General features: G+C 34.8%; 1 protein-coding gene across 2 annotated transcripts in view; it reads right to left on the bottom strand.

Annotated features, from left to right (window-relative positions):
* The window catches only part of TAF4B (TATA-box binding protein associated factor 4b), a 157,546-nt gene that overhangs the window by 78,783 nt on the left and 64,177 nt on the right, over nt 1-14,586 (bottom strand). For both annotated transcript variants that reach the window (XM_074276957.1, XM_074276965.1), the window contains exon 10: nt 3,492-3,661. In XM_074276957.1, the coding sequence (XP_074133058.1) occupies nt 3,492-3,661 (170 nt within the window). The remainder of the gene's footprint in view (nt 1-3,491; nt 3,662-14,586) is intronic.

The raw sequence follows: 14,586 nt of genomic DNA, 5'->3' as shown, positions 1-14,586 counted from the left end.
TTTATAGATGAAGAAACTGAGGCTTCACAGCTAACAGACTTGTTACAGGTCAGGTTATGTCATTGATGGGATTTAAAGTCCATACCTTTGTCTTTTGTATCACACTGTTTTACTGTCTTCTCTGACATGCTATGAATTCTGTAAGGAGCCTTTAAATGGGCTGCACCACAGCGCATCATTGAGGCCCGGAAGTAATTTCTGTGGATATTAGGACTGCCCTTGGGCAGGATCCTGGCCATATTGAGATAGCTTCGTAATGGGTGACTCTCTCGCTGATTGGCTGTGTGTGTGACCTCACAGGCCATATGTAAGCCCACTGCAGGCAGCAGGTGGGCTCTTTAACCTGGCGTTCTTCACCTTGGCTTCCTAGCCTGGGTGGCCAAGCGAAGATGGATAGCCAAAAGAGGTAAGGGTTTTGGTAGTGAACACATGGGTCTTCTGACCAGGTGTTCACTTGGGAACCAACAAGCAGGGCATCAGTTAGGGCATTATGTGAGTAGGTATAATAAAGGCTTTTAAGATTACACGTGGTTGTTCTTGAGTGCGCTACCGGTTATTAAGCTATAGATTCAAGAGATTGTGGCCAGAGACCTTAGAAGGCCTCAGAGGAGGCGAGCCGGGTAGAGTTCACACTGCAAAGGACAGTGGTCAAAGGTACTCTGGTGGGTCTAGGACAGACTAGTAATTGTAACTGCCAGGAGAGCACGTCACAGAATTCATAACCACACAGAGAAACAAAAGCACAAGATACATGTCAAAGTCAAATGAGTGATTTGAAAATTAACTATTATGGGAGATAAGATAATCACAAGAGGGAGAAATAATTTTCATACAATAAAAAATTGGGATAAAATAGTATGTTTCATGTTGTGTTGAAAAAAAAAATTAACCCATATTTATAGCAACACAGGTTTTTTTGTTTTGTTTTGTTTTTTGGGTGTTTTTTTTTTTTTTTTTTTTGATAGCATCTATACCTGAAAGATACTTTTGGCAAAGATACAGTAAAAAAAAAAAAAAAAGATACAGTAAAAAAAAGCCCTGAGTTTGTAAAGAGGAAGTATAGTAAAAAACTATTATCAGGTTTGTATTAAGGATTAAATTAGCATATATAAAGTATTTCATAAGCTTTAAAGCACTATAAACAAATATTTGTTGCTTGTTATTCTTAACAGTAACTTCTCAAAAATGTGGTCCAGATATTCCTGAGTACCTCTGAAACTCTCTTCTGGCAGATTCATTGGGTCAAAACTATTTTCAAAATAACACTAAGATCTTATTTATTTATTAAAATAGTCTTCTTTTCCCAAATACATATGTATTGTATATTTCAACAAAAATAACGTTACGAAAGATTGAATGCAGAAGTAGATACAAGAATTCAAATATCTTCTATTGAACCAGACATTGAGATTTTCATGTGCCTAACTCCATCCTCCAAAAGTTGTGAACCAATGCTATTCTACTCACTAAATTTTTTCAGTTATAAAAAATAGTTACTTTTCATTTTAAAATGTTATTTAACATATAATAGGTTTTTCATTGTGTGTGTGTTTGTGTGCATGTTAGGAAAATCTCTTAATGTCTGTATATGTACATATATACATACATACATACATACACACACATATATATATATATATGTATATGTATATGCTCCAATAAAGCTATATATTTAACAGCATCAGCTTCCTAAATAGCTCATGCTCCCTCCAAAATCACAAAATACCTGACCCCAAAACAATACCCCAGAATATCAGGATACCTGTGTCAACACTGATGTCTTCCTTTCATGCAATCAAGTTTTTTATCATGCTAAAAATGGATTTCAAAAGGAATGAAGCAGAATAACAGTGCAGCAATAATATGTGCTCCTATCCAATAGTCAGCACATCTCTTAATGACAGCAGTCCCATAAGGGAGTAAATAGGAGAAAAATACAGATAAAACTGTATATGTGCCATCACCACAGATTAGTAACTACACAAAAATCTAACAATGGACTTTGTTTATCCCAGGATACGTTATAGGGAGCTATCTCTATGACTATAATGATAGATTCCCAAGAAGAGGTAAGCAAACATACAATCACCATTCATATGCATGTGTTAAAACTGAAGTTTCAAAACTAGCATCCATTGAGCTTGATCTCCTTTTTAGAAAATTAGCAAATTTTCGTTTGTCTAGAAGACTAAAAAGAAATAAATTATTCTAAAATCAAGTTTAAAAAAACCATGCTTCTCATGCTGGATTTATTAAGTGCCTTATATTCAGTAAATATTCACTATATTTTCTTAGATTAGCTGAGTATGAAATATACCTTTCATATTAAAAAAAAAAAAAGATAAGATAAGATAACAGAAGGCAAGAAAGAAGCACAAACAACCAGGAAAGCTTTAACAACTATAAACTAAATTTATCATATAGTCAATACATGAGCTATGCATAGAAGATGTACATTTTTGTGTCACAATCCTTTTCTACTATTCAAGTATGCATTTGGAAAGGCCATTTATTTCATGTTTAAGTACAGAATAAAAATGAACTTTTAAAATGTGAAGTAAAAAAAAAAAAAAATGTGAAGTAAACCTGAAATAGAGGTGGTAATTTAAAAAAATACATAGACAAAGATTAAGTCTCAAAAGGACTAGCTCTATGAGATTTTTGAATCATTCTTTCAAACAAAAATAAATAGCCTCACTGAAAACTTAGTTGTATGATTCCTTCAATCAACAGACCAGATGGTAAAAGGATATTATCTGGATAACAATGAAGTAGGGCCATAAGAAAATCATACATGCTTCCAGTAATATTAGGATATGCATCTCCAAAACTGAGATCCAGATTACTGGCATGTAAAATGGAATTCTGTCAATTTCTCTGGCCTAAAGGAGAACATCCTTACTTTCCACAGTCATGAGTCCTTTTAAGAATGAGATGGGATGATTCTTACTCAAGGACTAAGATAAAAAACAACAACAAGAAACCACCATTATTCTCCGTGGCTAATTTTTATATATGCATGTGTACAAACACATACACACACACACACACACACACCATTATGTCATATCCCTATAAAATCTATGAAATGACAGGAAGAACATATAAGGAAATGTGTGTATATGGGTCCACATATGAAAAGATGCAATGTCCTCTTCTAAACCAAAGAAATGTGAACAGATAATGTGATATTTTGCTATCTAAATTAGAAATTATATAAAATGCAGGGAGTACATGTTTCTGTGTAGGTATATTATTTTTCATGTCCAAAATAAAAACAAAACAAAAAATTCCCCAACATCTATGAAATCTAGAGAATCTTTAATTTTTAAGGAGTTCTGAGGCCATTAGACTAGAAATTCTTGCCTGCAAAGCTTTTTATCTCAATAGCTAATTTGGTCAAATGTGATATTTAGTATTTTGCAGCCTTTTCATCACATGGATCAACATCAAGCACTTTACTTGTCACATTTTGAAACATTTTAACTTACCAATGTCTAAAATTCTCTTTTGGAGAGCCCCTGTAAAAAGGAATGGTTCTTCTTTATGAGAACGGGTCAGTGTGCCGACTAGTTCAGAATTTGCTGCTAAGATGCAGGCGTTTTCTTCACTGAGGTTGACTCCTGCCATGGAAGTGACGTCATTGATGTCATCTTCATCTCTAAGAGAAAGACAAGTTCTTGCTTTGTTCTTTTATGTAATTTATGACAAGAAGAAAGACTATAATCTATTCTCCTATATATGAAAAATATTTACTGGATTGCTGACAGAAATACCAGTGCAATCTACAACTATTTGTGCTAAAGCACATTCTCATCTGATAGGAGGGATCTGCAATCACAACTTACCTTCCTATAGCTCTTTTTCTTTTCCCCTCTCCCCCCCTCAAATGAGAGGGATTAAAAATACAAAAGCACAGTAGACCTGTAATAGAATCTTTGATTTTCTTCATTCATGGTAGTTGCAAGTGACTAAAATCCATTACAGTCAAAACATCTGTCCATGACATTAGCCCTAGACTATGAAGAGGAAAGATGATCTACCAATATAATACAACTTTGGACAGGTCCATGTTACAATTGAAAATTAAAGGGTTAAGGAAATTTTCCTTAAGAGATGCTAATAATGATAAAAGAATGATATGCTATTATTTCTTTACATGCAGCAGAACAAGTCCCTTACTCCTAAATCATTCCAAATAGGACTTTACATAAATATCCTCAAAGAGGGTATTTTAATACTAATACCCATTACCTATCATCATAAAGTTAGGAGCAAGTAAGATTTTTTTTTTCCTTGAATGTACCTTTTCACGTATTCTGAACAAGGAAAAAAAACTAATTAATTCACACTCTCCTCATGAGTTGCTCCATTAAAAAGCACAAAACAAAAATAGAATCTAACATAGGATTTCTACACCTTTTTTCTAGCTGTGCAACAAGAGGGGAAAAAAGCAGTTACATTATTAGACAAAGAAATGCTATACAAACACAAAATCAGAACATATAACTTGGTGAGTGGGAAATAATCTAATCAAAAACAGCATTCTTTTTACCATTAGCATCACTAAGACTTCCCTTTCATTCCCCATACAGAGATATAGTAAGACAATTTGTGTAACCATGCTGGCATAAGAGAGACAGGAAAAGTCCTGGATTAGCAGTAAGGAGAATTCAGTTTGGGTCCTGGGCTCTGTTCCTAACTCATTATGCAATCCTGGGCAAACCTCTAGCATCACTATGCCATCTACATGATAGGGGTGGGGGCTGAACTAGATTATTAAGGCTCCTAATTCAATCACACAATTCCACAATTCTGTGCCTGTGCTAAACGTTCTGTCAAAAGATTAAATGACTGTCTCTGGGGTACTGCATGTATTCAAGGAAAGGGAAAATAAAAATATAATTGTTAGGATCAAGTGCCCAAGCCAAGAGATGACAATCTCAGTGTCCAGTCAAATAGTACCTGGTATTAGCAATTCTAATCCTCAAAAACAGTCTTGGAAACAATGACTAAACAAGTGGAGGACAAGAGCTGGCTGGGTACCTTGACATTATAATTAATTCAGTACCTACATAAGTAGTATAAATTGCATTTCAAAGTTTAAAAATTAATAAACTTTTTGTTGTTGTTCAGTTATTTTTCAGTCACATCTGACTCATCTTATAAGGATGCGGTTCAAGCAAAACAAGAGAAGAGAATTGTAAAGGTCCTTTAAATGGGCGGGCACAGTGCAACAGGAGATTGAGTGCCCCAGGAAGTAATCTCTGTGGATATATGACTGCCCTGTGGGTGGGATCCTGGCCATATTGAGATAGCTTCGTAATGAGTGACGGCTCTCTAGATGGTTGGCTGTGTGTGTGACCTCACAGGCCCTTTATAAGCCCACTGCAGACAGCAGTCGTTCTCTTTAACCTGGCTCCCAAACCTGGGGTAGCTGAGCCAAGCTGATGGATAGCCGAGAGGTAAGGAGTTTGGAAGTGAACACGTGGGTCTTCAGACTAGGTGTTCACTAGGGTGCTAACAAGTCAGGCATTAAGTCAGGGTATTCTGTGAGTAGGTATAATAAAGGCTTTTAAGTTTACATGTGGCTGTTATTGAGTGCGCTACCAGTTATTAAACTATAGATTCAAGAGATCGTGGCCAAAGACCTTTGAAGGCCTCAGAGGAGGCGAGCTGGGTAGAGTTGACACTGCAAAGGTCAGTGGGCAAAGGTACTCTGTTGGGCCTATGACAGACTGGTAATAGTAACTGCTAGGAGTGCATGTTATACTTCTGACTTCACAAGGATTTTCTTGACAAAGCTACTAGAATGATTTGCCATTTCCTTCTCCAGCTCATTTTACAGGAAAGGATAATGAGGCAAATAGGATTAGTGACTTACTCACAGTCACACAAGTAGTGGGTATCTGGGGCCACATTTGAACTCATGAAGATTCATCTTCCTGACTTTAGGCCCAGCACACTATCCACTGCATTACCTAGCTGCTACACTTACTTAAATATTGAGAGGTTGTGAATTTTTTACAAGTATAACTAGCAGTAGTTTATATTTGAAATATTTGGAGTCCAAAAAAGAGGGTTCAAATTTTGACTCTGCCATATGATCTAGGTTCCCAAATTTCCTCATGAAGAGGAAGAGGTTGAATAAGATGACACCTAAGGTCCATTCCAGCTCTGAACAAAATAATGAAAAGATGTTATGAGTAAAATAAAGGAGAATTCTTATTATTGAGGGAAACATTTTAATAAGCCTCAGTTCAATGAACAGCCCTGAAGAGATCCTTTGACCTCTGGGAGCTTGCTTCCTTTCCTATAAAATGAGAGGCTACAAAGTCTCTTCTCACTCTTAGAGATGAGGATTTAAAATCCCAAAACAGACATTTTCACATTCAATAGAAGTAACTTCACATTCAAGATATGCTCATATACTGAAGAAAGAACCTCACACATACCTTACACCTGACACCTGTCTCAAAGCTCTCCTTATCACAATTCAAATAACTGAACATCAGAGAAAGATAGATTAAGGGATATTTAAAAATTGATAACTGCAGGCTGGATTCAAGATAGAAAGTCATCCTTCCCTTAAAATACAGTTAAGATAATTTGAAAGTATAGCAAGAAAATAAAATATAACATTAATTTGTACACCATTGCCCCAAAAAGCAATGAATATGTGCAATCAGGCATGGATTAAAGCTAGATGTCAAGGCCTTAGATCTACTCCTGCTGAGAACTCATACACAAACTACAATCCCAGTATTCCCTTAACATGAAACATGATGGCAAAAGGAGACCAATACTCCTTGGCTTTTCAGAAGACCCAAGGGAATTAGAAGATGACTGCAGTAAATGAAGATGTCCTTCATTTTCTTAGAATCTCTTTACAGCCCTTCTCCACAGGCACACAGAGAACTGCCCCTACAAGATCTGTTGCCTGCCTCCTCCCATCTGGCCCCAGGCTGAGCACAGCTCCCTCTAGCCCAGCTGCCGGTTGCCATGGTAACAGACAGTCAGGAGAAGTAGAAGAGGACCCTGCTGAGGGAGAAAGTGCCATACAGTACCCTATATGGCTCACGAACAGATTAAAAACTCCCCTGGAGGAAAGGAGGATATACTCCTGAAGGAGACAAAATATACTACGTTTTAGGAAGGGAAAGCAGCAGTATGAAAAAAAATTTCTAAGCATGGAATAAGATAGAGCAAGAGAGTTACAAAGCACAATTCCTGAAAAGATAGTTAAAGTCCTTTTGGACAATTTTTGGTTTATTTGAAGAAACAGGAAAGTGAATACTGGAATCACAAGGCTGGAAGGGATTTTATGAGATCTTGCATTTAGCTTCCCAACCAAAACCATGTTGTTTTACATAAAAATTCTCTGCTACATAATAGTTTCAACACTGTAGCTCTAGCCAGCTCAGAGGACCAGAAATAGGATTAGAGGGAATTAGAAGAAGTAGATTTTGAGAAGTAGGCGTTTTTATGTAAAAAGGTTTGTGGATTGATTAAAAATCTGCTAAGGATACTGACCATCTAGTTTTCAAACCTTCAAACAATTGTAACCTTAATCTACACGTAGTAGACAGATTATGACTGCTGCATTCTGGAGCCAGAAAATTTCATAATCTCCTTTGGCAGATTATTCCCACTACTCCATGTGACAGCCCGTGTAACACTTTGCATTGTAAATCACAGCAGTCTGGGAAGTGTCAGTCAACAAATATTTTTCAAGCACCTACTATGTGCTAAGCAAGGGCTACAATGTTTATTCCATTCAAACTTAGAAAAAGAACTTAATTCTTGTTGTGAAATCTTCCAAGAAGGATGGTTTACTCCCAACTTTTTATTGTTAAATTCATTTATTTAAAATTTATGGTACTTATTCTCCAATGGATAAATGGTCTAAGGATTAGAGTAAACTACTGAAAACTATATGAATGAAAGTTCTAAATCACTAAAAGGAGGAAATGCAAATCAAAACTACTTAAGATTTTTACCTCATACATCCAGAAAAGTTGACAAAGATAACAGCAGTTTCAAAGTTATTTAATATTGGAGATACTGAAGGAAGACAGGCAGACTAATTCCCTGGTGGAGCTGGCAATTTGATACAATCATTCTGGAAATTTGGAATTATGGTTTTATTTAAAAAAAAAAAAAAAAAAAAAAAAAAAAAGCCATTTAAAAAAAAATAAAATAATGAAAATGCCATTGCTTTCTGAACCAAAAGTCTTGCTGTCTGGAGATCAGAGATAAAAAAAAAGTTCCATATGCACAAGAAATATTTATAACAGACTTTTTTGTGGTAGCAAATATTTGGAAATAAATCATTTGAGCAACAGCAAAATTAACTGACTGAATATTATTTTTGTCTTAAGAATTCAAAGAAACAGGGGAAGGATTTATGAAAGGCAACATGGAATAGTGATAAGGTTGACAGTCTCAAAACCACAAAGACCTGGGGTACAGGTTTTGTGACCTGTACAAGTTATTATCTACTCTGTGCTCTGGGCAACTCTTGAGACTATACTACGAAAGAGAATGTCTTTAAGAATTTCCTATAACATTGTAACACAAGTAAAATGTATGGGATTACCTGTCTTCGGGGGGAGGGATTGGAGGGAGGGGATAATTTGGAAAAATGAATAAAAAAAAAAAAAAAATTTCCTATAACAATTCCAATCTGAGACTCAATGCAGTCCCTGTGAAAAGACTCAGATAACTGAAGTTAACAAAACTGGGAAAACAATATTCACACTGTAAATGGAAACAATTTTTAAATCTCTCAAATTGAAATTAAAAGGATCAAGCTTGGCCCTGAAGAAAAGTTGAGATGATTTACTTCCCCCTCCCTTCATCACCGGGGTAGGGGACTATGGGTGTAGAAGATTGCATATAGTACTAGATAGAAATACATTATTACTGAACTACCATCTTTCCCCTATCCCGTTTAAAAAATTTTGCTACAAAAGATGGCGTGGGCCAATCTCCAATTAATAAGTGGTCAAAGGATATGAACAGACAATTCTCAGATGAAGAAATTGAAACTATTTCTAGTAACATGAAAAGATGCTCCAACTCATTATTAATCAGAGAAATGCAAATTAAAACAACTCTGAGATACCACTATACACCTATCAGATTGGCTAGAATGACAGGGAAGGATAATACAGAATGTTGGAGGGGATGTGGGAAAAGAGAAACACCGATACATTGTTGGTGGAATTGTGAATACATCCAGCCATTCTGGAGAGCAATTTTGAACTATGCTCAAAAAGTTATCAAATTGTCCATACCCTTTGACCCAGCAGTGTTACTACTGGGCTTATATCCCAAAGAGATTTTAAAGAAGGGAAAGGGACCTGTATATGCAAGAATGTTTGTGGCAGCCCTCTTTGTAGTGGCCAGAAACTGGAAACTACGTGGATACCCATCAATTGGGGAATGGCTAAATAAATTGTGGTATATGAATATCATGGAATATTATTGTTCTGTAAGAAATGATCAACAGGATGATTTCAGAAAGGCCTGAACTTACATGAACTGATGCTGAGTGAAATGAGTAGGACCAGGAAATCGTTGTCTACTTCAACAACAATATTATATGATGGATCAATTCTGATGGATGTGACCATTTTCAACAATGAGATGAACGAAATCAGTTCCAATAGAGCAGTAATGATCTGAACCAGCTACACCCAATTCTGGGAGATGACTATGAACCCCTACACAGAATTCCCTATCCTTCTAATTTTGTCCGCCTGCATTTTGGATTTCCTTCACAGGTTAATTGTACACTATTTCAAAGTCTGATTCTTTTTGTACAGCAAAACAACTGTTTGGACATGTATACATATAATGTATTTACTTTGTACTTTTAACATGTATTGGTCATCTAGGGGAGAGAGGAAGGACGGAAAAAATTAGAACAAAAGGTTTGGCAATTGCCAATGTTGTAAAATTACCCATGCATATATCTGGTAAATAAAAACTATTTAAAAAAAAAAATGGCTTGGGGAACAATCTAGGGAAGTAGTCCTTAATTTTAATCAGGTAACTTTTACCTCATAATGAAAAAGGTCTAACCTTTATCACTGTAATTTCTGTTTTTTCTACACAGTGGGGAAAGGTTGAGGGAAACAATTATTTATTAAGCATCTACTATGCGCCACACACTATGCTAAGATCACATTTGATCTTCATAATAATCCTACAAGGCAGATGCTATTATAACATCCATTTTACAGTTGAAGAAGCTGAGGAAGACAAAGGTTAAGTTACTGTTCAGGGTCATATAGCTAAATATTTGTCTGAGACTAGATTTGAAAATTTAGGTTTTCTTGTCCCTCTGGTGAAAGGAGGAATATATGTTTTAAATCATTGATGCAAAACATAACTAAAAATAAAATACAATAAAAAAATATAGCACTACCATCACACTTAAGATGGCTCAGAGAGAACTTAAAATGTTTTCCCTTCCTCCTCTTTATCTACTGTGTATGCTAGACTTGGACTCAGGCAGATCTCAATTTAAATCCTACCTCAGACAGGATACTTGCTTACATATTTTGGGATCACTTGACTCAAGTTTTCACATCCATAAAATGGGGGCAATACCACCACCTACCTTACAGAACTATTGTGAGAAGCTAGCAAAATAACATATGTAAATGTTTTGCAAATTTAATAGTATATAATTCTATTATTAATAAGCCATAACAATAAAATTAGCAGCTTCCTCCTTCCACTAAGACATCATCCATCTTTTCCTTACCTTCCAAGAAACAAAAAGGAAGCATCATTATAGATTATGCCACACTTGGACAGATATAGCAAAACACATATTCTATTCAGTAATGCAAAAGGCTCATCTTTATTCTAGAAAATTAAGCAGTTGGAAAATAAGTGACATCCCCTTCCTCAATCCACCAAGGAAATTAGCTGAAATTCACACCTCTGGGAAGAAAGAGCTGGAAACTATTTATATTCTTTTAAAAATAATAATCATTTCTCTTCTAATTCTGCAGAAAGTTTGGTTAAAAGAAATTCTTGCTAGTCAGAAAGAAAATTAGCCTTATTGGATAAGTTGCAAAAAGCAAACACAACATTTGATTTTTTCCCATTACTTCCAAATTCCTTCCCAACAACCTAGAATTATTATCAGTTTGATTTTTAGGAAAATCGCTACTAGAATTCAAAGCTGACTTATAAGCTCCTTTTTTTTTTTTTTTTTTTTTTTTTAAATCAAAGAGCTCACCAAGTATTGAAGAAATCAAAAGGCAAGAAAGGAGAAGCAAGGAGTGAAGAAAATACCAAAATTTGTTAGTTGGTCCTCAAATAATCAGAAGCACATTGGAATCATCAACTTTTCCATCTGACTTATTCCCAATCAATCACAGATTACTATTTGATCTTGGCTTTCCTAGCCATGTTACAACCTCTAGTATTCCAAAGGATCTCTAAAACATAGGTTGCTGCCAAAAGATGCTACCAAATAAATACCTAAAGCAAAAGTAATCATGAGCAAGTTAGCAACAAGAATGATCAAGATAATGAGAATAGAATTATATGAAAAAGCACATAGAATAATGTGAAAGCAGGAAAAAATGCAATTAATAACTAATTTGTGTTAACTATATAAAAGGAAAAAAAGTCAAAGAGGGATAATAAAATAAACAGTAACTATATTTATCAATAGGTAGAAACCATTTAATTAAATGTACTAGAAGATCTTATTCCTTTTTATAGTAAAAGTCCAGGAGGAAGTAGTATAGTCCCCAAAGGTAGGGAACCTCACTATTCCAAGTTGCACAAAGCAATTAAATTCCTTAAATTTGGAGAGATAAGTACCAACCAACAAATTTTCTCAAATGTTTAACTGAATGTAATTTTTTGACCTTTCCTACTCTGCCCTCATAGTCTTTAAGGAAAAAAAAAAAAGTTTTATTGATGTTTCAAAACAACAACACAGTTTTGATTTCCTAATTACTCTCCCCCCCTTTCTTAAGACAGGCAAAAAACGGGAAGATGGTAGAGATCTGATTACCCCCGAGATATCTTTAAGTTCTGAATGTACAATTCCACCTCACACCCTCTACTAGCAAGATTTGAGCTAGTAATAAACAAGGACACAAAAACAAGTCTCTGGCACCCTCTGGTGTTCAAATATTATATATTATTCCCTCAAAAACATCCTAAAGACAACTAAGAGAGACTTAACCCAATCACCCCAAATTAAGGAATATATTAATAAAGATTGCCTGATCACTATGTAACACTTAGTTTTATCAATTTTGACTCTTGGGAAAGAAATTAAGGTGAAGAAATAGTGATTTTTTCCCATGTAAAGTGACTTTCTAAAAAAGTCAGACATTTAGCAAAAAACAAAACAAAACAAAACAAACAAAAAAAAAAACTTACTTGATGAAGTGACTATTATCACTGAAAGAATTAAGGCAGGGAATAGCAGATTTTTCATTGTGTTTTCCTCTTCAAATTTTTTTTTCTTAAAGAGTGATACTAGATGTTAAATTGGGAATTCAAAAGAATTCAGACAAAATAGAAAGTTAAAACTACAAATTCATGGAGAAATTCCAAACTAAATGGAATTCTCTAAAGTCAATGCTCAAGCCACAAATTAGCATTATATCTTCTATACAGTTACAAAATTGTCCAATATAGGCTGTAGGGATTTTGACTTTATTATTGTTATTCAATTAATAATAAATTTGAGCTTTAATGCTTTCTTAATTGGTGGCTACTTTTAGGCCCACAATGTTTTTGTAGCTTTTGTTATACTCTAAGAATGTTTATTTATATAATCAAAAGAGTCATCCCACGTTTAAATAGCTTTTAAATTTATATTATGTTTAGGGATACTTTAATTAAATTTAAAGTTGAACTTAAATTCATATTTTGGACAACCAGCTATCCTTAAGTTTGATAGGCTTTTCACCTCTACTATAGAATGATCTCACTACTTTGCCACATAAATGAGTTTGTTCTGTTTTTACTGTTCTAAATATATTTTATAAGCAAGAAATCCTAACAAGCATGGTGTCTGTTCCATGCTGTTTTTTCAGGTTAAAAGTGTGTTCTTTTTATAACATACCAGAGCCCAAAAATGCACAGAAAGGGAGGAATTATAAGCACAGGCATGGTCAAATTGGGCAGGATATATTGGAAGGAAGTTATCACAACGGACCACTTGAGTTGCAGTAATACAAAGTGGCATGTAGTTGACTAGAAGCTATACAGGGGAAAAAACCCACTATCTTCAAACAACATGCTATAGCTGTGAAAAGCTGGGAAACAGCAGCAGCCAGGAGATGAACTTGGCATGCAACTAAGAGAAATGAGGATGGTTCCTTCAGCAATAGTGGTAACCTGCAGTCAATGAGGCAAAGAAGCAGGGCTACAAACAGCAGTCACAAGGAATGCCAGCAGCAGCTCAAGGCTCAAATCACAGACCTGTCATCATATCTAAATGGTACATAGGGGCTTGGGTACCCATTAAATGGCTCACCAGCACTAAATGAAGAACTATTAAAAAGGACCAACCACTACCATACATACAATGTGTCAAGGGCCAATGTTAGAAGTTCTCAGCTCTGCCATTAAATCACCAGTCTGACACTCGCAAGCAGACACTTCAATTCAGCCTATAGGAAATGTCAACATTTTGATGTAAAATGTTAACATGTAGGGAAATCTTAAAATTGAAGATTTAGTTAATGTTGAGTGGGAGACAAATGATTTAGCTTCCTTTAGTTGTGTTATACTTGCTGTTTTAGGACAACTAAAAACTAAAATTCATTTAGTTGCAAAATCTTGCTCTTTCTAGTTCTGAACAAACAAATGAATTAAAATCCGTAAGATTTTACATAATACCTAGGAAATAAGATGATAAAAGATGAGAGCAAGAGATATTGAAAGGGTTGTGGATAGACACCTACTACAGTAGGTATATAATTAGTGGAGCTGAAAACTGATAAAAATGTTTTGGAAACCAATTGAGAAATATGTAAAGAGAGTTACTCTATACTATTACACCATAGGGGAAAAAGTACTCCATTATATTATATTAGCACTTTTTATGACAGAAAAAGCTGGTAAACGAAGAATATGTTTCATTAATTGGAAAACTGATAAAATAAATTCAAAATGAGAATAATAATGACAAGAGGAAAAAAAAACACAAAACAAAGGCTGCAAATTTTTGAAGGACAACTTTGACCCCCAAAAGTTATAAAAAGATAGACCTAGATTAGGTACTTTGAAGAGGTGAGGTGCAGGGTCCAGAGTTGTGGAATACTGTATACTACCAAATTTTTCCAATGTAATAATCAATCTTATTGGTTTTTTTCTTCTTTATCAAAAACATCTTTGTTATAAAGGGTAGTTTTTGAGAAAAAGAAGGAGAGAGAGCAATAAATTTAGGTAATATGCCAGAGTGATTTATCAATAAAAATTCATTTAAAAATTTATTTTATTAACAAAATGTAGTTTTAAAAAAGAACTGGTAATTAATGTTTAATAATTGATGGGATATTTGTACTGGTGATAGTCAAATAACATCACTTT

The sequence above is a fragment of the Sminthopsis crassicaudata genome, chromosome 1 (genome assembly GCF_048593235.1).
Source record: "Sminthopsis crassicaudata isolate SCR6 chromosome 1, ASM4859323v1, whole genome shotgun sequence".
NCBI classification, from domain to species: domain Eukaryota; kingdom Metazoa; phylum Chordata; class Mammalia; order Dasyuromorphia; family Dasyuridae; genus Sminthopsis; species Sminthopsis crassicaudata.
Note: the sequence above shows the minus strand (reverse complement) of the source record. Positions and strands in the feature narration are given on the sequence as shown.